Source organism: Microtus oregoni, unplaced genomic scaffold, assembly GCF_018167655.1.
Source record: "Microtus oregoni isolate MIOR12 unplaced genomic scaffold, Mior012 000012F_ref0000307, whole genome shotgun sequence".
Lineage (NCBI taxonomy): Eukaryota > Metazoa > Chordata > Mammalia > Rodentia > Cricetidae > Microtus > Microtus oregoni.
Window position 1 is genome coordinate 51,874,441 of NW_024543071.1, and position 25,783 is coordinate 51,900,223.

At 55.2% G+C, this 25,783-nt stretch overlaps 4 protein-coding genes across 8 annotated transcripts in view; 2 read left to right on the forward strand and 2 right to left on the reverse strand.

The window, feature by feature from the left end:
- Nucleotides 1-3,725: 3,725 nt before the first annotated feature.
- Nucleotides 3,726-16,063, reverse strand: Ap5b1 (adaptor related protein complex 5 subunit beta 1). 2 transcript variants are annotated; one of them, XM_041660786.1, is made up of 3 exons: nt 15,944-16,063; nt 6,397-6,568; nt 3,726-6,295 (listed from the first exon to the last, which is right to left on the reverse strand). In XM_041660786.1, exons 2-3 carry the CDS (start codon nt 6,544-6,546, stop codon nt 3,812-3,814), a joined length of 2,634 nt encoding a protein of 877 aa, XP_041516720.1. In that variant the 5' UTR covers nt 6,547-6,568; nt 15,944-16,063; the 3' UTR covers nt 3,726-3,811. The 2 variants fall into 2 exon arrangements, with proteins under 2 accessions (XP_041516720.1, XP_041516719.1); XM_041660785.1 differs by lacking the exon at nt 15,944-16,063 and adding an exon at nt 6,939-7,283.
- LOC121454775 (translation initiation factor IF-2-like) lies at nt 6,545-9,907 on the forward strand. Its single transcript, XM_041662191.1, has 6 exons — nt 6,545-6,620; nt 6,734-6,837; nt 6,947-7,061; nt 7,152-7,231; nt 7,302-7,659; nt 8,593-9,907. Exons 1-6 carry the CDS (start codon nt 6,545-6,547, stop codon nt 8,862-8,864), a joined length of 1,005 nt encoding a protein of 334 aa, XP_041518125.1. The 3' UTR covers nt 8,865-9,907.
- Ovol1 (ovo like transcriptional repressor 1) lies at nt 15,663-25,151 on the forward strand. 2 transcript variants are annotated; one of them, XM_041660792.1, is made up of 4 exons: nt 15,663-16,078; nt 22,315-22,532; nt 24,440-24,629; nt 24,850-25,151. In XM_041660792.1, exons 1-4 carry the CDS (start codon nt 15,979-15,981, stop codon nt 25,143-25,145), a joined length of 804 nt encoding a protein of 267 aa, XP_041516726.1. In that variant the 5' UTR covers nt 15,663-15,978; the 3' UTR covers nt 25,146-25,151. The 2 variants fall into 2 exon arrangements, with proteins under 2 accessions (XP_041516726.1, XP_041516727.1); XM_041660793.1 differs by having other exon boundaries at nt 22,319-22,532.
- LOC121453846 (micronuclear linker histone polyprotein-like) overlaps nt 17,645-25,783 on the reverse strand; it is a 50,286-nt gene continuing 42,147 nt past the window's right edge. For 2 of the 3 annotated variants that reach the window (XM_041660791.1, XM_041660788.1), the window contains 2 exons: nt 18,296-18,405; nt 17,646-17,877 (listed from right to left, as the gene is read on the reverse strand). The gene's annotated coding sequence lies outside the window, so the exon portion shown is untranslated. Of the gene's footprint in view, nt 17,878-18,295; nt 18,406-25,783 lie in introns of all 3 variants that reach the window. The other variant, XM_041660790.1, reaches the window with a different exon arrangement.

Consider the following 25,783-nt stretch of genomic DNA (forward strand, 5'->3'; position numbering starts at 1 on the left):
GAGCTCGGGAGGCAGAGATATGTGGATCTCTGAATTCGAGGCCAGCCTGGTCTACAGAGCCAGTTGTGAGTTCCAGGACAGCCAAGACTACACAGAGAAACCCTGTCTTAAAACAAACAAAACTCGAGACCAGCCTGGTCTATAAGAGCTAGTTCCAGGACAGGCTCCAAAACCACAGAGAAACCCTGTCTCAAAAAAACAAAAAAACAAACAAAACAACAACAACAAAAAACCCCACAACCTTGTTCAGATAGCTGGAGGACAGCAGTTTCGCAGTTCCCAGAGGGGACATGGGACATGGAAATGAACTGCCCTCCACACACTTTGTCCTATGTGTCCCTTCCATTTAGTTATCGGTATCTATATAGGAATGTATGCACGCATGCAGGTATCTGTGGAGGCCAGACAAGAGTATAGGATCCCCTGGAGTTCGAGTCACAGGTAGCTATGAGCTGTTAGACATGGCTGCTGGGAACTGAACACTCTAGTCCCCTGCAATATACTTTTGCTTGTTAAGACAGTCTTACTGCTGGGTGGTGGTGGTGGCACATGCCTTTAATCCCAGCACTCGGGAGGCAGAGGCAGGCAGATCTCTGTGAGTTTGAGGCCAGCCTGGTCTACAAGAGCTAGTTCCAGAACAGGCCCCAAAGCTACAGAGAAACCCTGTCTGGGAAAAACCAAAAAAAAAAAAAAATATGAACCCATTAGCTGGCTTTGAACTTGAAGCCTCAGGCTCTGGACTTTAGGATTATAGGCATGCACCACCAGATCTGGCAATGTAATATCTTATATAATAAGCAGGTGAAGGTAAGAAAGTGTCCCTTAGAAATAAGCAAAACTAGAGAAGTGGTTATGAAAACCCTGACTAGCCTGCTAGTCAGAATCACAGGCCACAACCTGGGACTTGCTATTGGTGTCTGAACTGTGACACAGGACACGTAACTTGTTTTGGTGGGCGGAATTGTTCATAAGGTGTCCAGCACTGAAGGAGTGGGTGAATAAAAGAGGACCATGGATGGGTAGGAAGATGGGCGTAAGATAGAGGTTTCATCATCAATCACATGGACCAGCTATCCCTTTGCGTGTATGCATGTGTCTGTGGTCCTGTGTAAATGGGTTTATGTGCATATGTGTGTAGTAGGCCAGAGGTGGACACTGGGTCTAACTGCTATTCACCTTACTGAGGCAGGGTCTCTCGATGAACTTGGGGTTTGCTGACTCAGCTACACTGCTTGCTCAAAAGCTCCAGCTGGGGCAATAGTCGTGCACCCTATTAATCCCAGCACTTGTGAGGCAGAGGCAAGTGGATCTCTGAGAGTTCAAGGTCAGCCTGGTCTACCTTGAACTCTCAGAGTTCTGGGACAGCCAGGATTACACAGAGAAACCTGTGGGTTTTTTTGGGAGGGAGCCTGGAGACCCCACATCTGCCTCCCAGCTGTGTGGTGAGAGCACAAGCCCTCATCTGGCTTTTGGTGGGTGCTGAGCTCCACTCAAGTCCTCACATGTTTCCGTGGGTGCTGAGCTCCACTCAAGACCTCACATGTTTCCGTGGGTGCTGAGCTCCACTCAAGACCTCACATGTTTCCGTGGGTGCTGAGCTCCACTCAAGTCCTCATGTTTGTCCGTGGATGCTGAGCTCCACTCAAGTCCTCATGTTTGTTTCCATGGGTGCTGAGCTCCACTCAAGTCCTCATGTTTGTTTCCGTGGGTGCTGAGCTCCACTCAAGTCTTCACATGTTTCCGTGGGTGCTGAGCTCCACTCAAGTCCTCATGTTTGTTTCTGTGGGTGCTGAGTCATCTCCCTAGCCTCCTGATCAATTCTCCCTAGCCGCAGGCTTAAAGCACCGCTTGGTTTGCAGGGAAGAACGGCTTTCAGAGTCCCTTTGCTATGACGAGAACTGGATGACACCCCCGAGATGGCCTCTGCATTAGACGCGGAGGTGGCAAGGCTCTCTCTAGCAGCAGCAGGCTTCTGGCTCAGTGGGTGCGGGGGGGCAGTGATGGCACCCACTCCCCATGCTGGACTGCAGACAGGGGAGCTTGTTCTGGAATGAACAGCTCCAGTGGTGGCTTCTGGGGAGCCTACTTCTCTTGTTTCCTAAGAATTGTGTAAGGAACTGACCTATATTCTTTCTCAGCTCAAACCAGGTGGAGAAGTTTCTAGAATGACCACCTTCCTGATTTGGCAATGGCTCCCAAGGCGAATGGTACGATATGGCTTTTTCCTCACTGAAATATTTCTTCAGGCTCAGACGATTCAAGAAACTTGAGGATCTGAAAGCTCAGAAAGTTACAGGATTGGTGAGGCCCATCCCTCCCGTTATAAAAACAGTCAACAGTTGATGTGGGGAACCTTAGGGGGAGCTGTCTGCAAGTCCTGTAAAAAGCTCCAGCTTCCCGCGGTGGTCACGCATGCCAGAGTGGCCTTTACAACTGTCTTTGAGTCACCCGTACTCCTGTAAGTAACTCCAATCCACTCACTGGCTCATTAACTAGACTTGAACGGAATTTTTCTTTGTTCTGTTGTAGGTCCCTATCTGGGATGAAAAGTCACTCAACAGGAACAAGGCATTACCATGGCTTGCTCCTGAACCTGGCCTTTCGCCGCAAATTGGCCCAAGCCTTCTTTACTCTCGAGACTTAATTGTAAGAAACCAGAGCAGGGGCATCAAATACACCACACCACAGGCACACACCACACACATGCACGCGTGTACACACACACCACACGCACACCACAGGCACACACCACACACATGCACGCGTGTGCACACACACCACACATACACCACAGGCACACACCACACATGCACGCGTGTGCACACACACCACACGCATGCACGCGTGTGCACACACACCACACGCATGCACGCGTGTGCACACACACCACACGCATGCACGCATGTGCACACACACCACACGCACACCCTTTCCCCAGAACAACTCAGGCCAAGGTCATTCTTCCACTCAGCAGGAACTGACTGCTGCTTCAGCGCATCCTACCAGGGCTTCTCAGGCCTGAAAGGGCCAGAGACTGGCCCTGCGCGTCTCTGCTGAGTGGGGCAATGGTGGCTGCCATGGGCTGACAGAATACTACTCCCTCCCAGCTGAGTGACCCAGGAAAGTCACTTAACTCCTTCAGCTGGAGATTTCCTCAGCCGTGGGGAGAGACCTGCAGGGTTGTGGCAAGGACGGCATGAAGCAATGTGTGGAAAATACCAGCCTGCTGCCTGCCCTCGGTGTGTCTGCATCCTCACGGTCTTGCACATTTGGAGAAAGAAGCTGGAGAGCATGTTTTCATCTGAGAGGATTCCTGGGCATAAAAGCTAGGCTTTTAAAAAACCATGTGGGCCCCTCCATCTGCTTAGAACCTCGCCGGCACACCCTCTCTACAGTTGGTTCCTACCAGAACTGCCCAGGAAGGGGCCATCTACTCACCAAACTTTCTCTCCAGAGTCCAGGCTGCTAGCCTACTGTGCCATGGAGTCTGAGCTCAGCTGGGGCGGCGTCAGGAGGCCCAACTTGAAGCTCCAGCAGCCTTCACACGAAGTCACCTTGGGCTAAGCCAGACCTCACGGGAAACATATTGTTCGGAGTGTCTGAGCAGGGATTGTGGAGGGCTGCAGGACTGGGACTAGCCTGGATCTTTTGGGGGCTTAAGACCCAACCCCAGAAAGTCTGCTCCTAACAAGGGTTCAAAAGAAGACAAGCCAGCGAGTGCTGTTGATCAACGAGATTTTATGGGGCAGGAGCTACAAGAACATGCTCCTTCGGCAGTCCCTTGAACCAGCCCCCAGGAGCATGTCCTGACTCAACGGGCTGCAAGGCCACGGAGGTAGTCCCCTACCAGGGGCAGCACGGCCCAGTTGTCAGTCCTGAGGGCCACAGGCACACCATCCACCTGAGCTGTCTCAAGCCGCAGCAGCAGCATGGAGTCAGGGGGCAGGCGGACAGCTATGAGGTAGGTGGTGGGGGGCTGAGCCACCACAACAAAGGGCTCTAGGTGTTGGGACACCAAGGCCTCCAGGCCCTGTGGCCCAAGTGGGCACCACATACGACTTTCTACACCCTTTGGCAGGCAGGAGTTCCAGAGGTCATCAAAGAAACACACCTCAGAGCCTTTGGGGAGTTGGGGGAAAGGCAGGAAGAGGTCAGCAAAGTTCACGGACAAGGGTGGCAGGTGAGCATGGCATGTGAGGCCAGCAGGTGTGGTATAAAGGGCCTGGACATGTAGGCAGGCAGGGGCTGGGCGGCGGGGCCGTAAGGGCAGGTACAGAGGACGGGCAGGCCATCCTGGACACAAGCAGGGTATATGGACAGTCTCCAAAGGCTCATAGAGCTGTCCTTCCACACGGAAGCGCAGCTCCAGACAGTAGACAGGACCCTCCACTGCCTCCACCTGCAGAGGCAGCGACAGGAGCGGGCCTTTGGCCTTCTGAGGCCCCACGCACAACCGAATCGGAGCTGGAGTCTCCTGCACCATCAGTGTTGATGCAAAGCCCTGGTTCTCAGCCACTAGAGAGGATGCCAGGGCAGGTGCAGCAGGAGAGGGGCCCAGGGCCACGCCCAGCTTGGGACTTGACAGGTGGGAAAAGAGAATGTAGTATAGTCGGGCATGGTCCCGTCCATCGGCATCCTCTAGCTGTCTGGCCAGTACCTGCAGCAAGTCTGCCAGGCCATCTCCCGCTCCTGCCCGCAGCAGAGCTCGGCATACCCGCAGCAGGGCCTGTTGTAGTCCCCAGTCCGTGCAGTGTACGGCTGCAGCCTGTAGGAAGCTGAGGGTGGCATCCTGAGCATCTCCTTCTGCCACCTTTGCCAGCATTTTCAGGTGCCAGCAAAGTGATTCGTTCTTGCCTGGCCTGGCTACCACTTCTTGCTGCAGCACCACCCTGAGGGGCTCTCTCAGCTCAGGGCTTACCTGATCTAAGAGGTCCACAAAGTGGGGAGCCAGAGAAGGCCGAGCTCGGTATAGTTGGGCCAGTCCATGGATCAAAGATGTCCGTACTATAGGCTGCCCAGGCAGGCACCTGGCAACGAGGTATGAAGCCTGGAAACAGAGAGTGGCCAAGGCCTGGGGACCACCATCTAGGGCCGCTCTCTGCTGCAGGCCAGCCATCAGCTCCTGCAGGTACCCCTGTGGGCTCTGGACCTGGTCTTTCTCTTCTTCCTCAGCATCAGCACAGACCAGGCAGAGCAGATGCAGGCGGGCCAACAGGACCATCGGGTCATGCAGGAGACTGGGCATGAGGCCCTGGCATAGCTGGGGACCCAACAGCAGTGGGGCAGCCTCTTCCCCTTCCGGACCCAGTGGGCAATTCTCTGGGAAGCGCAGGAGGCACTGCAGGTAAAAGAGGTGTGTGGGTGAGGGCAGGGCCGGGTGCTGGGCCACCAAGGTGAGCCTGCGGAGCAGCAGGGCTTCGTCCTGAGCAGTGAACAGAGCCTCGCCAAAGGCTGCCTTGAGAGCCAGGACTGAGTGCAAGAGGGTGAGCTGTGCTGTTCCCAGCAGCCGAACTAGCTGTGGCTTGAAAAGCACTGGTGGCTGTCCCCGAAGACCCCGAAGGGCCCAGCCCAACAGCCACAGAAGCTGAGCCTGAGCCACAGGCGTGAGCAGGTAGGAGGTGTCCAGAAGCTGGGCCACTGCAGCCTTCAGCTCTCGGGCCTCCTCAGGGCTGGGCTCTAGCAATGGAAAGCCATGCTCCTGCTCAGCTGTGGGCCAGCTGGGTGCCTGGGGCTGAAGATGGGCATCCGGCCCTTCAGCTCGTGTCCAGTCCCAGGGACAACTCCCAACGGAGGAGACCCCAGCCACAAGCAGGCCTTGCAGCCCAGCCCCAGCTGCAGCCCTGGATGGTACCACCAAGGTGTTGTGCAGAACAAGGGCCAGCAGCAGGCTGACAGGCTGGATGGGACCCGTTTGCCCTAGGAGGCTACGCAGCGTCGCCAGGGAGCCGGCCAGCAGCCCAGGCTTGCAGCGCTCAAGTTCTCCAAGGCATTCACATGCTGTGGCCTGTAGGTGGCGCTGTTCCGAGGCGCTTCCAAAGCTTCGTCCCATGTCCGGGCCTGAGGCTAAACCAAGCAGAAGGGGCAGCAGCCGGCAGGAAGCTCCCGAAGTGGGTCCCACGGCACCTCCTGACACCAGGACTGTTGTGGCTGCCAAAAGCAGGAGCCTCCGGAGAGCTGAAGGTTTTGAGGGCAGGAGGATAAGAGTGTCCAACAAGGAGGTGGCAGCAGCCTCCGCGGCAGGAGCATCAGGCCACAGTTTGTCAGAGTACTCCAAGCTCAGTGTCAGTAAGGAAACCTAGATGGCGGATTTAAGAGGGACTCGTGAAGACGAAGCTCAGCTTGCAGTGGCAGGGAGCAAGCATGTGGGCCGTAGCAGGGCACACGGGCAGTACCTACCTTAGTCTGCTCGCTTAGCTTTTCACTCCTTAGGTCACTCAGCAGGTCGTGACCCAAATCCTCACCTTCCGCACCTGCCAGGAAGGCCGATGGGCTGGCTCGGAAGGCCCCCAGGCGCTGGGTCCAGGCTTCACGACTCAGGGGCCCCATGGCCAGTCATCAACTAAATTCTCTGCAGAGGAAAGGAGCATCAGGCCCTCCGCCGCAGACACCGCGGCGAGGACGTGCAAGGCTTTCGCGGCCGCCAGAGGGCGCCCGGGTCCTCCACCGTCCCAGAGGGGGCTGCTGTCACCCTAGGGCCATCTTGCAGACCCCAACTGAGTCCCCAGGGCCCAAGGTCCCAAGCTGAAATCTGGAGGCTCCGGGGATGAGACCGAAAGCAGCAGCCCAAAGCCCCTGCGGGACGGGAACCGCCGCGATCAGGGTGGGGGTACCCGGGAGGTGCGTGCCGAGAGCTCATTAGGCCGCCCGCCTACGAAGGGCACCGAAACCACAGCGTCGCCGGGGCCCCTGGCGCCCGTGGTAACGGGCCGGCCTCTCACCGCTTGAGTCAGCTGCCGCGGGCGCTCGGCCGGCTCCTTCCGGGCTGGCAGGCTGGCGGCGCGGGCCGGGGCGGGGCGCGCGGCGCGTGGGCGGCCGGGACCGGGCGAGCCCAGAGGCGGGGCGTAACGGAGCCTCCGCCTGCCACGCCTGCCGGGCCGGCAGGTGCCGACACGCCGGTTTCGCCAGGTCTGAGTAACTGTCTCGCTTTGCAGGCCCCCTGCCCCGAAACCGCCGCAGGCACGGGCAGAGGCGGGGTTTGGTGGGCCGAGCTCCCGGCCCGCTCCCCGATGGGGTGCGTTCCCAGGCCCTCGAGCGGAACGGCGGCTTGGGCAGGCGGGGAAGGCCGCCAGCGCGTCCCCTAGCCGCCCCGCACGGCGCTCGGGACTGAGCTCTGCTGCCCGGCTGCTCGGTGCGGGTCCTTGAGCGGCCGCTGGGGGGCGCGCGGGACGCACATCCAGGGCAGAGCAGGAAGAGCAGGCGCGGGTCACGGTGGGACCGGTCGGACCGGCGCCGCAGGGCTTGGCTTGGCGTCCTCCACGCTGACCGGGCTCTGCTTGGGGGCGAGGAGCCGGCGCCGGGGTCGCAGCCGTGTAGTAGCTGCTGACCTGTGCCCGAAGTCACACCGATTGCGAATAGGGGTCGGGCAGGCTAGAGTACTGCGGGCTGGACCGGCCTTAAGACGCCGCGAAGCCGAAAAACAACGGGAACCTGACTTTGGATGTACGTGTTGGTGGGGCCTGGAAGGTCACTCAGCTCGTAGCACGACTAATGTGGACTGAGAAACCAAGGCTTGAGTAGAGACCGGACTGCTAGGGCCAAGTAGTGCGCTCCGTCCTGGAGTCCAGAGGGCTAGATCCAGGCTGCGCTCCTAGAATGGGCCTGTGGTTCAGGAGACCCAGACTGTGGGTATCTGTTGGCCGCTAGTTTCCAGGGCACAGAACTACTGGCGTCCAAATCTCGTTGCCCACCGCCCTCAAGCTTTCTGCTAGAGTCTGTGAGGATTAAACACCTGAGCCCCCATTGCTACGTTCAGGCAACTTGTCTGTCTCCCCTTTGGCTGCCCATGCCCTTCCCTGCCACACTTGAGAGTGGTGAGGAAGAACCCTAAAAGGAAGGGTGCCTGGGCCTCCAGAACAAGGATAGGAGAGAGGGGATGGAGATGGGGGCGGGGAGAGGGGCAGGTCCAGCTAGAAGCCTCCTCTGGGCTCAGGCTCCACAGCTGACTCACAGGCGACAGCTCTAAACCACTTCCCTCTAGGTGCCTCAGTTTCCCCATCTATAAACTGGGAGTGATGACTCCTGTTCAAGGAGCTTTGGGGTGGGGCGCCTGGCTAATTAGGCCTAAGATGAAAGAGGCCAGGGTGAGAGCAGCCCTGAGCTGGGATGGCAGGTTGGAGTAGGAGCCTGTCTGGTTTCCCTGTCGGAGGCCCAGAGGGCGCTGATAACTGCAGGTCCTGTCTCCCAGCTCTCCAGGAGCCAAGGATTATTAAATCCTGTTACAGTAGAGGAGAGAGGCTTCCAGGGGTCAGGCTGGAACTCTGGCTGTGTCCCAAGCTTCTGATGCTCTAGTCTCTGCCTCCCTGGGCTTGGGTTCTTTGAGGTGGCATGTGTGGTTTCTAGCACCTGATGGATGTGTCTTCCTAAACTCACCAGGGCTCCTGGCAACCCTGGGTACTGAGGATGGGTGCCTGTCACGCATGAACTTTCAGAAGCCCAGAAAAAAGAAAAGGTGCAGTCTGTTGCATGAAGCCCCAGAACCTCCTGCAAGTGGAATTGGACTCTGCTGCGTGCCGGCTCTGCGACCCTCGGAACTCTTGATGTCCAAGTTCCTGAATGGGCCCTGTTCTCACCTGCCTGCTCAAGTGTCCTCTACGAAACAGACTGGGCATGCGAGAGGTGTCCTTGGCTCTCACCATCAGGTCTAAGGAGAGAGGTGTCCTAGGCTCACCATCAGGTCTAAGGAGAGAGGTGTCCTAGGCTCTCACCATCAGGTCTAAGGAGAGAGGTGTCCTAGGCTCACCATCAGGTCTAAGGAGAGAGGTGTCCTTGGCTCTCACCATCAGGTCTAAGGACAGAGGTGTCCTTGGCTCACCATCAGGCCTATGGAGACAGGAGCTCCCATTTATTCCCTCACGTCTCCCTCCTCTGCATTTCTGTCCCTCCCCATGCATGAGAGTTCACTGGAAAAAGGAGAAGTTAATCCTTGAATGGCCCTGGGCCTTGATTTTTTTTTAAATATAACTTTGAGTAGTCTTTGGGAATTTCACTTCGTGCACCCAATCCCACTCACTTCCCAGTTCTTCCATGGTCTGCCTGTCACCCTTGTATCCCCCCTCCCATTTTCTTATCTGTAAAAATGGGACCTAAAAGAACCCCCTCCCCATAGCACTGGGTTTGTGGATACAAGGATGCTTCACAAAAGGAGTCCATGGACCAGAAAGCATAGTAGGTACCAGGGCAGGGTTTGGGGAGTGGAGGGCAGCTGCCAATGTGCAGAGTTTCTTTTCGCAGGGATTTTTTTTTCTGGCTAGTTTTATGTCAAACTCGACACAAGTTAGAGTTATCTGAAAGGAGGGAAGGAAACTCAGTTGAGAAATGCTTCCATAGGATCCAAATGTAAGGAATTTTCTTAATTGGTGATTGATGGGGAAGGGCTCAGCCCATTTTGGGTGGTGGTCCTGAGTGCTATAGAAAACAGGCTGCACAAGTCAGTAAGCAGCACCCCTCCATGGTCTTTGCAGCAGGCTCCTGCCTCCAGGTCCCTGTCCTGACTTCCTTTTGTGATGGACTATGATGTGGAAGTGTAAACCAAATAAACCCATTCCTCCCCAGCTTGATTTTGGCCATGGTGTTTCATTGCAGCGATAGTAACCCTAACTAAGACAGAAAGCTCTGGACTTAAGGTGATGGCTGTAGAATTTCCTGGAGACTAAAACCCCTGAATTATGTTTTGTGAGGATGAAGGTTATGGAACATGGATAATAATAAAGCTATTTAAAATGGTGTTTGTTGGGTTGGCCATGGTGGTAGACACCTTTAATCCCAGCACTCGGTGCAGAGAAGAGTTTCAGACCAACCTGGTCTATAGAATGAGCTCTAGGCAGGCCCAGGGCTACACAGTGAGGCTGTCTTTAATTTTTTTTTTAAAAGATGTTACTCCCAACCTGAAATCACAACCACTCAAGAACCCGAGGCAGAGGCAGAAAGGTCAAAACTTCAAGATTGGTCTACAGAAAATTAAGGTCAACTAGGTCAACTTAGCAAGACCACGACTCGGGAAGTAAGAGAGAAATGGGTGGAGGGCTTGCTTAGCATGACCAAGGTGTGGTACCACGGTATGGTAAAATAATTTTAAAAATAGTGTTGTAAATAGGGACCCTTGGGGCTGGGGCTTGCTGCACAAACAAAGGCTGAGTGTGGCAGGGAGCACCTATGATCCAAGTGCTAGGGAGGCAGAAACAAGAGGATTCTGGGAGCTCAGCCAGTTGAGCCAGTTCAGAGAGAGAAGCAGAGAGAGAAGCAAGGAAGAAAACACGTGTAGAGAGCAACTGTGGAAGACACCTGACTTCAGTTCCTGGCCGTCACATACCTGTAAGCACACACACACACCTTTAGTGTGCATGCATACATACAAAAGTAATATAAAAGATAAAAAGAAACAGGTCCTAGAAAACCTGATACTGGTGGGATGGCAATGACAAATCGCTAACAAAGAGAACAGAATCCGGTGGTAGAGATGACAATGGGGGCATCAGCTCTAGGAAGAAGGGACATTGGTCAGAAACCTGGATGAGGAGCAGTCATTTTCCAGATGGGGAAAAATATGGTCACAGGAGAGGCTACAATGAGAAGATGGCGAAGAGCTTGGGGTGGAGGAAGGAGTGCTTTGGGCACACGGGGAAACGGCAGGAGGCAGAGGCCCTTAGGAACAGGGCACTCGGGGCTCTGTCCACTGAAGGGAGATGAGGGTATGGATTTTCATAACATCTATGGCTGGTTGTGGGGCTAGTAGGGAGCCCAGAGCAGGTGAAGGGTGGCAGGGACTTGGCCTAGGTGGCAGCTAGGGGGAGAGGGGTGGGGAAGAGAGAGGCAGTGACTTGGGGCTGTGGGACTCTCATCTGGAGGCTGATGACTTCAACAGCAGAGCCAGAATGTGGAGTCTGTGAGCTGGGCCTGAAACTGGCAGATGGGACCTGTGGCTACTGTGGTGGAGTTTCACCCCACGCTCTGGTACCCACCAAGAGCAACCAGCTCCACTCCACAGACCTTGGCTAAAAACCATCTCCTCTACCATGGTCCCCAGCCTTTTGCCATCTGGCTAGGGGTGGCCCCTTATCAGGAGCTTTGCAGATTCAATGGGTCTATTCCCAAGCCGGTCTGGAAAAGCTGCTGGTTGGCAGGGTATGGAGGCAGGAGGAACAATGTGATCCTCAGCAACACAGGGAGGTAGAGGCCAACCTGGGGTGTCTGACACCTGTCTTAGCTGAGGGGGTGCAGGGGAACCTGCTCAGGTGGCTGACAAAGGACCCCGTTAGCCCGCTCTGAAGGGCTGTCCACTGCAGAGTTGCTGTCTCCCAGGCAAAGGTCATTCTTCAGAATCTCGACTGCCAAAGGTCAGAGCTAGAACTAGGAGCCCGAGATCACAGCTAGGGAAACTGAGGCCCTGAAAGGGTAGATGACTTGGCCCAGATCCACAGGCACTGACAGCAGCTGTATTCTTTTCTGTGTCTTTTCAGTATGTATCTCCCATGATCCTTTGTGCTTTAGACCTCCAGGTTTACAGCTCCTTCCATGCCTCCATCCTATCCTGGCTCCTAAGAACTGTGATAGCAGGAAGGAGTAGTTCCACTCACCATCCAGTACCCTTCCTAACTCCTCAGGCTCCTTGGGATGGGGATTGTGTACCATATCCAGACAGCTCACAGTCGGCATCATGGTTCTTGCTTGCTGCGGGCTCCACTTCCTTTCATCCTCTTGTCCTCTATACCAACAGGTGATGTCATTCAAAACACTTGACTCATGGCTTGGTTTTCACTGTGACTCAAGCCACCATCTCTTACTTGGACCATTGCAGTAGCTCCAACACAGCCCTGGTCTCCTTACCGCCACCTCCCTGTTCCTTCTCCATCCAGCATCACAGGTCATGCCAGGGACCCAGCTTTCAGCTTCCCTCCTTCCCAGCATCCAGCCACCACAGCTGCACACACTAGATTTGTTTTCTACCATGGGCCTTGGCGCCAGCTTTGGTTCTGATTTATGCTCTTGGCCATTTTGTCCAGCTGGCTCCCACCTCTCATTCAGACCTCAGCAACCCCACCTACCACCATCACAACCCCAGTTAATCCTTCCCTATTCTATGGGTTAGCATATGGCTTAGTGGGAAAACGCTTGATGAGCAAGCAAACCAGCTGAAACCACGAGTTCTAGGTCCAGTGAGAGGACCTAGCTTTTTAAGTTTTCTTTTTAATTTTTGAGACACTCTCTCTACATAGCCTGGCTCCCCTGGAACTCATTATATAGTCCGGGCTGGCCTTGAACTCACAGAAAAACCTGCCTCTGCCTCCCCAGTGCTAGGATTAAAGGCTTGTGCCACCACGCCTGATGGTGGAGAGACACCTTTTTTTTTTTTTGAGACAGGGTTTCTCTGTAGCTTTGGAGCCTGTCCTGGCACTAGCTCTTGTAGACCAGGCTGGCCTAGAACTCACAGAGATCCACCTGCCTCTGTCTCCCAAGTGCTGGGATTAAAGGCGTGCGCCACCACCGCCCGGCGAGAGACACCTTATTTATTTATTTATTTATTTAGGATTTCTGCCTCCTCCCCACCACCGCCTCCCATTTCCCTCCCCCTCCCCCGATCAAGTCCTCCTCCCTCATCAGCCCAAAGAGCAATCAGGGTTCCCTGCCCTGTGGGAAGTCCAAGGACCACCCACCTCCATCCAGGTTTAGTGAGGTGAGCATCCAAACTGCCTAGGCTCCCACAAAGCCAGTACGTGCAGTAGGATCAAAACCCATTGCCATTGTTCTTGAGTTCTCAGTAGTCCTCATTGTTCGCTATGTTCAGCCAGTCCGGTTTTATCCCATGATTTTTCAGTCCCGGGCCAGCTGGCCTTGGTGAGTTCCCGATAGAACATCCCCATTGGAGAGACACCTTCTTAAAACATAAGGTTGAGTTGCTGTAGAGATGGCTCACCAGTTAAGAGCACCTGTTGCTGTTCCAGAGGCCCTGAGATCAATTCCCAGCACCCACCTGCCACTCCAGTCCCAGTGCACTGCTGCCCACGTCTGGCTTTCTCAAATACCAGGCATGCATGTGAGACGCAGACACTCATACGTATAAAAGAGATAAGCAAAAATGTAAAGACCATTCATTCCATAAGTATTGCTATCCCACAGGAGCTGCAGCAGCAGAGAGATGGCACAAAGGCCCCAGTCTCCTGGACCTCGCTCTGTTCGCTGTGACTATGTACCAGCAGGGATACTGGACTGGCTGGCTTCGCCCAGTTTAGCTCCCCACCTGGCTTTCTGGACATCCAAACTAGTCTGATGAGAAAGCCTGGCTCTGTATCTAGGGTCACCTGTGAAGACTTCACGTAGACTCTCCTGGGCACTCCCTGGGACCAGCCTGTCGGGATGGCACCACAAAAGGGCTCAATGCCTACTGTGGAAGCTGGGCACGGTTTTAATTCCTGCACTTGGGAGGCAGAGGCAGGCATCTCTGAGTACAAGGCCAGCCTGGTCTACAGAGCAAGTTCCAGGATAACCAAGGCTACACAGGGAAATCCTGTCTCAAAATGACAACAACAACAACAATAATAATAAGGAAGAAAGAAAGTGAGCTAAGTTCAGTTGCCTCCTAGACAATCCATGTTGCTACCCCAGGATTTATTGCTAAAGATAAGCATACAGTAGTTGCTCACTTAATGCTAGTTGAAGGGCAAGGTCCAAGATCAGAATGAGAGGTGGATAGGGAAGAGTGGACTATGACAGACAGCTCTCCAGGGACAGCAAAGGGAGGTGGCAAACCTTAATGGCCCTAAGGGTCACAGCACCTTCCCAGTAACTCTGTGATTCTCCAGGAATAGAGAGTTCAGGCTCCTGGTCCAACTACTTCCTGCTCAGTGAGAGGGAGGCTGATGTGTCTCTCCTCACCCACCTATCTTCACAAAGATCCTGGGGAGATGTACAGGGTCTCTCCAAGTATCTCCATGTTTGAAATGTCCTCTGAATGCCTCTGAGTCCATCCTAACCACTTCCCTTTCCTTTTGACTTATCTTGTGCAGATGTGTGCGTGGCACCAGTTACCCAGTATGTCTGTACAGGTGAAAGAACAATTTGTGGGATCAGTTATCCCTTCCGCCATGTGAGTCCTGGGCGTTGACCTCTCAGCCAGCTCCAAGGCCTTCATTTCTTTGGCCTCTTGTTGTTTTGTGTTTGAGGCAGGATTTCATGATGAATTTAGGCTGGCCTCTACCATTCAGCTTCCCTGCCTCAGCTCCCCACGTGCTGGGTTATGACCTGTGCCTCCTGACTTTTGAACTGTGTGAATTCATTTATCAGACTAATTTCCTTCACAGTCTGTTCCAGCAAACATTTAACACTGTGAGAAAGTTGCACTGAGGTCTGGAGTCTAAAATGTTAGTAGCCTTTAACTGCAGGTCCCATCCCTGCCTTTAATAGGTCAGCCAGTAAAAGAAACTCAGCCACGGCCAAAGTGTCACAGTGAAGTGGCTGAATGAAGGCCACGGAACACTCCCGGGCAGTCCAATGGGGGTGGGGCATCACTCCAACCGGGCCTACTGAACACAGGAGGGTGGATGGGGAGTAGCTGCTTGTTGAGTTCCCACCCAGGGAGGATACTGGTGCAACAGGCAAAGAGGACTAGGTCAGACCTCAGCTGGGGTCTTCATCACCTGGTCTCTCACGGATTTTCAGAATCCCAAAACCGGCTATTTCTGAGTTTGGAAAACCGCGTCCGCCTATATGCCACGGCGCTGGCCTCAATTAAGTTGGACTCAGGTCGGTTAAACACCGGCACAACTGAAAGGCGGGCTCGAGCTTTTGGATTCACTGGCGCTTCGGAGCCTCCCAGTCTACGCGCTCCTGCCGCCTGGCGTGCCTTCCCGTAGGAAGCCGGTGCCCAGCAAATACCTCTGTGCTGAATCAAGAATTGCTCAGCCCGGCCTTGGGGATCCAGGGCCGCTGGGTGCGGGCATGGGCCGCCTGTTCCCGCCCGGCGGCTTTGTACCTCTCCGGGTGCCTGGGGCGCGTCAGGCTGGGCCCAGGCCTGTTGGGCGAGTTTTATGTCATCGCTCACAGAGCGTGCTAGCGACGGTGCAAATAACGTTGCCCTCCCTTCCCGTGCCTGCTCCTTCCGAAACTCTAGTTTGCAAACCTGACGACGCCGGGCAAGGGAGGTCCGGGTCGGGTCGGGTGCTGTTAGGTGTGGGTACCGGAGCCCGCCCCCCAACCCACCCCTATCGGGACGCCAACCCCCCCACTTCCTACCCACGTCGTGCCGCCCCGCCCGGGCCGCGAGGCCACCTCACCCGCAGCGGAATGGAAACCGGTTCGACAGGTAACAAATAGGTGGGTTGTCACCGTTATTTCCCAACGCATGCGCCATCGCGCTCCTGGCCACTCCAAGCTAATTAGATCAGATCAACACCCCCACCCCACCCCCGCCCGAGCCACCAACACACACCGCCGCGAGCCAATAAAGCGTGAACCCGTCCGTCCAGCTCGCACTTGAAGACTTCGCGAGCGGCCGCAGGGACGCCAGTCGAGCCAGGGGACGCTCGCTTGGCGCTTCTCCATCCGGGTGCACCTGGCTGCACCCGCTCTGCCGGCACCGGCGGCCTTCGGCGGAGTTGGACGCTCCACGCGCCGTCCCTGGTACTCTCTTCCCTCAGAACGTGGGACGCCTCGGCGAACTCCTTTCTTGAACTGTCCCCATTCCCGCGCCTCAGCCCCGAAAAGGTGGGACGACCACCCGGACTCGACTTACGGGAGCGAACCGCGCCGGTCCAGGAGGGATCGAAGATGCCCCGCGCATTCCTGGTGAAGAAGCCATGCGTTTCCACGTGCAAGAGGAACTGGAGCGAACTCCCAGACGAGGAGCGCGGCGAGATCTACGTGCCAGGTGAGGCATCGCGGGCTCCTGGCGCCGGGAGGGCGGGGCGCACGGACAAGCGGTCGGCGCCGGTCAGTGCGCGTGGGGACGCGGATTCCCGCCGCAGACCGACCCCCGGCGCGGGAGGAGCACGGTAAGGCGGATGGAGCTCCAAGCCGAGGCTCGGCCGATGTCCCAGACTAGGGAGGCTCGGCCGATGTCCCAGACTAGGGATCGCAGGCCCGCGCCGCCGGGGATGCAGCGGGGTGTGTCACGGCTCAGGGGACGCCCCCCAACCCCCACCCCGGGCTCTCGCATCGTAAATCCAGAAAACCTGGACTTTCTTTCATGAGGCAGTTGAGGATCACTGAAGCGATGCCACTTTGGTGGGGAGGGCGGGGGACTGGAAAGGAGCTGGAGTTTCCGCTAAGACTTGGGCTACATTGTAAAGGAAAACTTGGAGCTTTAGTCGCCCACACAACACTGCTCGCTTAAGATAAGAGAGCCGAGGTTCAGGGCTTCCGAGTTTCCCTGGTCTCCAGCCTGATGGTCCAGGAGTTGCTGAGAAATACACCTGATGCACCTTGCTTGCCCTTGAGTCAAGGTGGTGTTGGGTCCCACCTCTGTTCACCCTTGCAGAGGACACTAAGCAAAAGAGAGTTCTGGAGCCCACTCCACACCTAAGGTACACACTCCAGGAAGCTGGTGTACTAGTTTATTTAGGGAAGACGCCTTGACAGCCTGCGTGTCATCTTAGAATTAGTAACCGGAGTTGTCTCTTCCTCCGGCAGCATCTTCCTCCAGAGCCCAAGGACACTTCTGCTCCCGGTACAAAAACCCTGGATCCCTAGATCGGGAGGCAAGCGCTTTCTCAACTCCCCCTCCCCTGCTTGGGGGTGGGGCAGGAGCGTACTGCCCTGCGCCTCCAAGCGGGGGTGGGGGGGAGGTGGTAATTAACCAACCGACTTTGACCCTTGATCTGCAGGCTCTCTGGCACCACCCAGGCTTTTAAGAAAGTGGGGGAATGGGGGTGGTGAGTGAGGACCCTGTGTGGGCTCTTGCCTCAGTTTCCCTCTTGAATAAGCTGTTAGTGTCTTGGATGTGAGTGTTTTGTGTGAGTCCTGCCAGGATCCAGTGGTGGTAGGATGTTTTACAACTTAACTTTATTTCAAGGGGCCATAAGGCTGTTCTGAAGGCTTCTTAAACAAGGCAATGGCCAGAAGGTCCTAGAATCCCCAGTGTGAGAAAATAGGAGGCAAAAAGGGAAGGGTGCCTCCTCACCTGAGGTATGGGCTTGGGATTTTGTGATTTCTGCTTGGCTAAGTGTTTTGGCCAATTGTCCAGCGCTCCACCTCCGGAAGGCCAGTGAGGGACACAGCCCCTTCCTTGCTCCAGCCTCCTCCCCAATCTGTGTTTGACTTGCTGCTTAGCTGCTCCTTGGGATCTGATAAACTGAACTTGGACTGTGCTAAAGGTGAGCGGTGTCTGAGCCAGGCTCAGAGTGCTGTTATTTTTAGTTTTATTTCATATCCCAATCAGTAACAGATCATATGTTGACTTTCACGAAGGACAAAGATACTCCGTTTGTTCAAATCATTCAGATTCCTGGGGTTAGCACAGATCTGAGGGTCACAAAGACCACAGACCTGGCCTTGCAGCCTGTCCAGTTGAGGAGATAGGCGGCCTCTGGGTGGTCGCTGCCACCTACTACGGCTGTCCTGATGAGGAGCCATGCAGTGCAGGTAGTCGCTCCCTCTTTCAGGATTGCCCAGGCTGGGAAATACGCTCTTAGAAGAATTTCCCCTCGTTGGTTGAGTGAAGAGAAAGACCTGTGGGTAGAAGTTACGGGTCAATTTTCCTCCTCTAAATTAGGTGGTCCACAGGAGCCGCAGTTTTCCCACAGATTTGGAAATGAAAAGGGAACGGCCTCAGTCCACGCTTGGGTGCCTCAGATGACTGGAGTGCAGGGGGTGGGTTCTGTCTCCTGGCTGAGCCATTCCATCACCAGCCAGCCATGACCCCAGGAGCCGGCTAGGCACGTTTCTGTCACCCTACCTCACAGATTCTTGGGGCACATTTTGACCAGCTAAGCAATGACCCCATCCCCAGTGGGAGGACTGGGGAACATGGGAGCGTGTACGTTCTGACCTTCCCGCCAAGGATCCCTGAGACCCTCAAAGTTTCATGGAGACTACCTGGAGGGGAAGGTTGACCACACACAGAGGATGGTGTGTTGCTGGGCCTGACCTGGGATTGCCCTTCACAATCACGTCAGCCTTGCTCCCTACACAAGCTTCCAGAGGGTCTTCTTTCAGGGCGGTCACTCCTTCACCTTTGCTGAGGGCACAGCTGAGAGCCTACAATGGAAGACAGGCAAGTGAGGAAATGACCCCATTCCCTATTGAAGACAGCTCAAGTTAGAGGTTCACTCGGCTCCTCTCTCCATCCACCATCTCTCTTGGTACCAGAGTCTGTTGGTAGTATGTTTACTTTGTGGTGACAGGGAGGGATTTTTTATTTTGTTTGTAGGCTGAGGCAGGTACCCTTGGCAGGGGGTAAATTCCAGTCCTGCACTGTGGAAGGGCTGAAGGCGCTGTAGTGGGACAGTTTCTCTACAGCTTGTCCTTGCTGAGTGAAGAAGCAACAGTCGGGAAGGGACCTGGGGTTGGACTGAGCCAGAAAACTGGAACTCCAGGAGAATTCCAGGAGCCTCTTCTAGGCTCTGAGGCCCCCCACGTCCAAGCTTTCCCCCGGCAATATTCTGGCTGGCTGGTCTGTTCTGGCAGCACATGTCCAAAGCTTGGCGGCTACGTTGAGGGCACACCTATAATCTCAGCACTTGGACAGGGCAAGCAGGAAGATCTGGAGTTCAAGGTCAGCTGCAAACGGGGTCTGAGACCTTGTCTCAAAGAAACTGAAGACCCGGATCAAGGAGGCTGAAGTGCAAGAGTGCCGGTATTCCTCCAGACAACACGGCCCAGCCTGACACTGCTCTAGACAGTGCGGGGACTTGACCAGCTTTTGTTGTTGTTGTTTGAAACAGGGTTACTCTATGTATCCCTGCCTGGCTGTCTTGGAACTCACTTTGTAGACCAGGCTGGCCTTGAACTCAGAGATCTGCTTGACTCTGACTGTTCTTTCCAGGCTGAGTAGGATTGGCTGTAACATCAGCTGTGTCCCCCACCCCCAGTTCATGTAGCATGTGTGGGAAGGCTGAGTTTTGTGAGCATTCTAGCGACTGCTGAGCGCCCTGGGCAGGACACGCATAGAAGAGCAGCTGGAAATGCAACTGTCATATGAGATACTGTCTTGCAAGCTGCTCTGTACCCAAGCTTGGAGTCCTAAGGCAGATGCTGCTGCACTGTCCCAGAGAAGATGGTGGAGACAGTGCTCCAGGTTTGGGGAGGAGAGGAGGGAGCACAGCTCAGCCACTGTGGATATTTGTGTCGTCGTTCATTTTCAGCGCACAGCACATGAGAGGCAGGTGGCCCCCAGTCTGTGCGGGTGACAGGGTAAAGGATGCCACACACAGCCAGTAGGCTCCTCGTCCATTCAGGGCCTGGCCCCCTGGCACGAGGGCCGAGAGTTGAGTCTAACTTCAGCACAGACGCTGCATGAAAGGAAAGCAACTGGGAAAGGAAGCGGCCCCTGCCTTGAGAACGCTGTATCCAGCGGAAGGGCAACAAAAGGCGAAGAGACAGGCCTGTTGCACTCTGGCACTGCAGCGCCTGCCCACTGGCTGCTGCTGTCCCTTTCAGGTGATGGCTGGCTGATGCGCAGGACTGAGAGAGCTGAACACAAGGGACCCAGCCCTTCCAGATCAGTGTACAAGGCAGCCTAAAGCCAGCCTGGGTGTGCACACTCACGCTCGCTCACCAGCACTTGTTAGGTCAGCTGGGGAGCCGGAAGTCCAGGCTCTCCCCAGAAAGCTGAGGGTCAGGCCTATGTGCAGCCCTGTCTTGAGGTCTTTTATGGGCTAGGACCTGGCAGTCTGCCTGGTATTTGGGCCAGTGACTGAAAGAAAGGAGGCCTGCGGAGGGTAAGGCCTTTTCAAATCTGGTCTGCTGCTCCAGGCCAGCTCTGTAGCATCACCCAGGTAAAGGCAACAGGAGAGAACTTACCAGTCCCTGAGGGAGGAGGGAGAGGGTTAGCCAGACTGGCCTTGCCACACTCAGTGGCTGTGGGCGGGGGCAATGAGTAGTAGCCACCGTGGCCACTGCCTTGCAGGAAACATCTAATTAGAGGGACAGAGAGGAGCACCAGCAAGGCGCAACCAGTTCTGCCTCCTGCCATTCAGTGGCACTTGGGATAGGTGGAGAGGATGCCAGTGGCTACTCCCTGTGCGTGCAGCCCTGTAGAGACACTTTTGTGGGGGTGGCAGGGAGACAGGTTTGGTGGGGTGGGTAAACTGAGGTAAACATCCCCACCCTGGCAGTCGTATTGGCCCTTTGCTCGGGTAGAGACAGCGTGGAGTGTCCTGTCTGCTGTCCTTAGCAACCTCCCCGGGTTTGTGTAGGAGGAAAGAAAGGCCAGGGTTCGTCCTCTACAGCAGACTGCAGGCCTTAGACTCCTAGCCCAGCCTTTCCTCCATAGGGCCAAGGAGCCAAGTGTGACAGCTCACCTCACAGGCTGATCCTCCACCCAGGCCATGTGGCTGGCTGCCTCTCAGAAGTGTCCCTCACACCAGCCCAAGTGACAGGATGAGGATGGTGGTAGTGACATTTTCCTCTACTTGGGCTGAGAAGTGGAAATTGTCATCTAGTTTTGGACTTTCAGCCAAGGCCTATCTGAGTGGGCACCAGAGTCGCCACTACTCTGACCCCACTCTCCTGGTCCTAGGCCTGGCTGTTACACAGGCTCCACTACAGGAGACTGGTCTCTGAGCCTGACACCAGTCAGCATGGCTCAGAGAGAGGTGGTATGCCAGCTCAGGTGCCAGGCTGGGGCCAGGCGCTAGTGAATCAACTCCTAGAATGAGATGGTTCATTAAGGTCCCCCACCCCCTGGACAGACGGACGCCAGCGCCAGAAGAACGGGTTCTGGGCGGCAGGCAGGCGCATTCTCCCTCTGTGAGACTTTGTTGTGTTTTGAGGGGGCGAGAACTGGGCCTCTCCCGAAACTCAGGTACTTTTATATTTTCCTTCCCCCACAACCCTGGCGGTCCCCTAGAAGAGGTGAGGGTAATAGCCTGGGTCCTTGCCCTACATTGACATCTTTTGCTTGGAATACAGTATTCAGAGGGCTCGAGGCCCTGAAATCCTATTCATTCATCCTTTCTGTATAAGGCCCCCCTCCTGAGGTTTTTTTCCTTCTGAAACTAGGAAACTTCCTAATTTATAGCTTTTTAAGTACAGAGCTTAGGTTGTACTGACTAATTGGAAAATTATACTTCTTGTCCCAGCTCTGCGGGCCTTGAGACTTGCTACCCGTGTTTCTTTGTCCTATAAGGACCGGGGCTCAGGGTCCCAGCTCAGCCTGGAAGGCCTGGCCCGTTGAGTTCATGGTGTTTGTTGAGGGGAGCGGCCTTGTCAAAGGGCTGCCAGGTATCGGTGATGCCACTGCAGTGCCGGAGGGCGCCCAGCCTGACTGCCACAGTGAGCGGTCCTGCAGTGGAGCAGGGTTGTGTAAGCCCTGGGCAGGGCGCCCAGAGACTGTTACGAGCATCCACCTGCTGCTCCCTGGCCTCCTCCCTCTCCACCCACCTGGCCTCTTTGCTGACAGAGCTGTGCCCAGTCTGAGCCCAGGATCCTGATGGGCTACAGTAGCAGAGATTAGCCAGGTCAGGGAGGAAAGGCTAGGACCACCCAAACCCCAAAGGTCTGCCTGTAGAATAGGCCCAGAAGGGTCCAGTTGGCCAGGAACCATCTGGGCTTGAATGAGTCTGAAGGAGCCTTTCCTGCCAAGGCCTCCAGTGGTGCCCTTTGTCCCCAGAGGAGTAAGGGCATGCTGGAATCCAGAGCGACTGGCCCAGGTGTGGCAGGCAGACACTTGGCAGCATAATTGGCTGGGCAATTCAGTACTCCCAGTTCCGCTAAGAGAAGCTACTCAGAGCCCGTGGCTCCTGGCTGGTGTCACCTGTAATCACCTGAATGGGCAGGAGGGAGGTGCAGCATCCGAGGCCCAGGGGCCTGCCCTGCTCTGCCACATGCCTGCAGCAGGAGGAAGGGAGGCCGCAGATTCTAGTCTTCTTCTTGCTCGGGAATCTTCCTGGAACTCTGATGGGTCTTTTCCGCCCACCCTCATCTGGCTGTTCTCTCTCTCTCCAGTCAGCCTGGGCTTCTGTCCACCCCCACCCTACCGGGAACCAGAGCCATCTGTGGCCGAACCCCCTTCTTGCCCTCTGGCTTTGGACATGAGTCTTCGGAACTCCAGCTATAGTGTGGCCTCAGGATCCTGTGTGGTGGCCCAGCTACCCCCTGAAGATGTGGACCATCTGACAGATTCGCAAAGCAGAGACCAGGCTTTCCTAAGAACCAAGATGAAGGTAATAATTTCCATTCTTTCTCGAGGTCCAGGGGCATGTGTAGAGACCATGTCTAACCCACAGATTAGGGGCACAGCTATGACACAGGGGACCAATCCGAGTCGTGGACTGTGACTTTTACAGAGACTCACTTAGTTGGAGCACACAGAGGAAAGAAACAGATAGGAAGTGAGGTCACCCAACCCTTTGGAGTCTGTATCAGCAAGTGATCTCTCTCATTTCTGGCCGCAAAGCCAGGAGAGCTAAAGAAGAGCCGCATGTTTACACCAGGTCTCAAGGTGAAGAAGCGGGAGCCAGGCCCAGCTGCATCTGTAGAGTCCAATATGGGCGGCAGGGAGCAAGAGGTCCGGGTCAGTGGGGCAGTTTGCTGTTCCTTAAGTATATGGCAGTGAGCAGGGTGTGCACGGGGCAGGGGCAGCACACACCCCACCCTCTCTCCTGCTCTGTAGCACTACATGAGGCAGTACAGATGGCTTGTCACAGAGGAGAGGAAGCAGCCGGCTGCCCGGGCTGGGTGGACACTCCTCAAAGCCCCAAGGCCTGGGAGCACCTGCCAGTGGAGATCTAGCGGAAAGGTGTTCTTCTGGGGCCATTCCTCATGTCAAAGACTAGCTATGGCTGGAAGGATAGTTCTGTCCCTTCTCTTCCTACCTGCAAAGGCCAGGGGTAACGGCAAAGAGGTTACGTTGGTCACAGTCACTAGGCTCAACCTCCTTGCCAGGCCTTCCTCTACCCTTCAGATCCCTACAGGGAGGGAGAGAAAGAACACAGGACAGGACAACATAGGAGACATGACATAGGTCCTGGAACTCATTCTGTAGTCCAGGCTGACCTCGAATTCACGGAGGTCCCCCTGCCTCTGCCTCCTGAGTGCTGGGATTAAAGGCGTGCACCACCACCGCCTGGCTCAAAGGATCTTAATTGGCAAGAGACAGGGAATTCTCCGAACACCAAAAGCAGGATAAAGGGAGGGGTGCCAATGGAAGTGTGGTATGACAGATGTCCAGGATCTCAGGAGGAATGGTTAGTGGCAGGCCCCTGACAGAGCCCAGTCACTGTGAAGTCAAGGAAGAGACCTGGTCGCTCAGCCACACCTTTGTGGTCACACCCAGAATGCTGTCACAGCCGCTCTAAACAGTGTCTGGTGGTGGCACCAGGGTGTGTCACATGACCCAGACAAGGAGCAGGAGGGTAATAAAGATTGAGTAAGAAGACCTGCACCAGGTAATGGACAAGGAATCATGACATTAGTCTTTCCGCCATTGCATAAATTTGAAATTTTCCATAATTAATAAAGAAAATGATGGAACAGTAGAAATGGCTCATCAGTCTTCCAGCCCTCCTCCATAGGACCTGGGTTCAATTCCTAGCACCCACAGCACCCCTCACAGCTGTCTGTAACTCCAGTTCCAAGGGATAAGACTTCTGGCCTCCATGGGCACTGGCAAGCATGTGGCACACAGGCATGACATATACATGCAGGGAAAACACCCATAGACATAAAATAAGTTTTTATACAAAGATAGAAAACTATTTCTAAGGCTTGAGATTTAGCTCAGTGGGCAGAGGACTTGCCTTGTGTTAACAAAACCCTGAGTTCCACCCTCAGCCCCTCGCGGACCAGGTATAATGGCACACTCCTGTAACCCCGGCACTTGGGAGATAAAATCAGGAGGATGGGAAGTTCAAGGTGACAGCCTCCAAAGGGGGACCCAACAGGAAACTGGGCCAATACCCAGAGGTTCTTTGCATCTCCTCTTAGCAAATGTCACATCACGGGTTATTGGCTCTGGAGGGTGGGCCTGCTTTTCTTGAGAGTGTTGTGGGGATGGAAGGGGGCTGGCATATGTGCCAGCCTATAGCGCTGATTTCTAGATATCTGCCACAAATACCGTCCTCACTCACAGGTGACCTTGGGGGACAGTCCAAATGGGGACCTTTTTACCTGTCACATCTGCCAGAAGGCCTTCACCTACCAGCGCATGCTGAACCGACACATGAAATGTCACAACGATGTCAAGAGGCATCTCTGCACATACTGTGGAAAGGGCTTCAATGACACCTTTGACCTCAAGAGACATGTCCGAACCCACACTGGTAAGTGAAGTCTGTCCAGAGGGCATGCCTCCGACCTGCCTGGGACCTGGGAGGCACATCCTGAAGTTTAGGGCAGTGTCCTGAATTCATAGACAAGGACTTGATTCCCAAGTCACCTGGTTACTTGGCACTCAGGTGTCCTGACTTCTGTGTGTACGGAGGCTTCAGACAGGCTCCACAGTCCCTGTCAGGTCCTGATGCCACCCCCTGTTGTCCACAGGAGTGCGGCCCTACAAGTGCAGCCTGTGTGACAAGGCCTTCACCCAGCGCTGCTCTCTGGAGTCCCACCTCAAGAAGATCCACGGCGTGCAGCAGAAGTACGCGTACAAGGAGCGCCGGGCCAAGCTGTACGTGTGTGAGGAGTGCGGCTGCACCTCTGAGAGTCAGGAGGGTCACGTCCTGCACCTCAAGGAGAACCACCCCGACAGCCCACTGCTACGCAAGACCTCCAAGAAAGTAGCTGTGGCCCTACAGAACACTGTCACTTCCCTGCTGCAGGGCAGCCCCCACCTCTGAGCAGCACAGGCCTGCAGGAAGGACGGGGGTTCCCTCCCCACTGCCTAGTGGGTTCACCTTCCTGCAGCCTCTTGCCAGAACACCAGGGATCAGGACCAGAGCCCTAGTGCCTCATGCCAAGCACACCTGCGTGGTCAGGCACTGTCTTGTGCTCACTTTGGGAAGTCTGTTTTACAGGCAGGGTCCTTCTGAGCCCAGGACGATGAGTGCCTGTGTCTGAGCGGGCGCGAGGCCAAGTGATTAGAGACAGCTGCCTACAGAGCCAGGCCTTGCTTCCTTGTGGCAGGATGCTGGAGACGTGTCGAGAGGCGAGCTGGAGTACAAGCCGGGCAATGGATCCCCGTGGACTGCAGAGCCGACCCCAGCAAAGAGCATCCCCGCTAACTAGGGCGGCGGTGGGGCTGGCGGCGGCTCACATGCCTGCAGGGCTAATTCTCAGGGTTCCAAGGGCTCTGCCTTTACATCAGAGCCCCCCATGTGTGTGCTTGTGTGTGTGTCACGCGGCTTTATGTGTGACTTAGTCACGTCTGAATGTGCACTCATGGCTTTCCATATCACCTCATTCTTAACAAGCCAACTACAAGGTACCAAGGAGGTTTTATTGCCTTTTTTTTAAAAGATGACAAATGTACAGATAT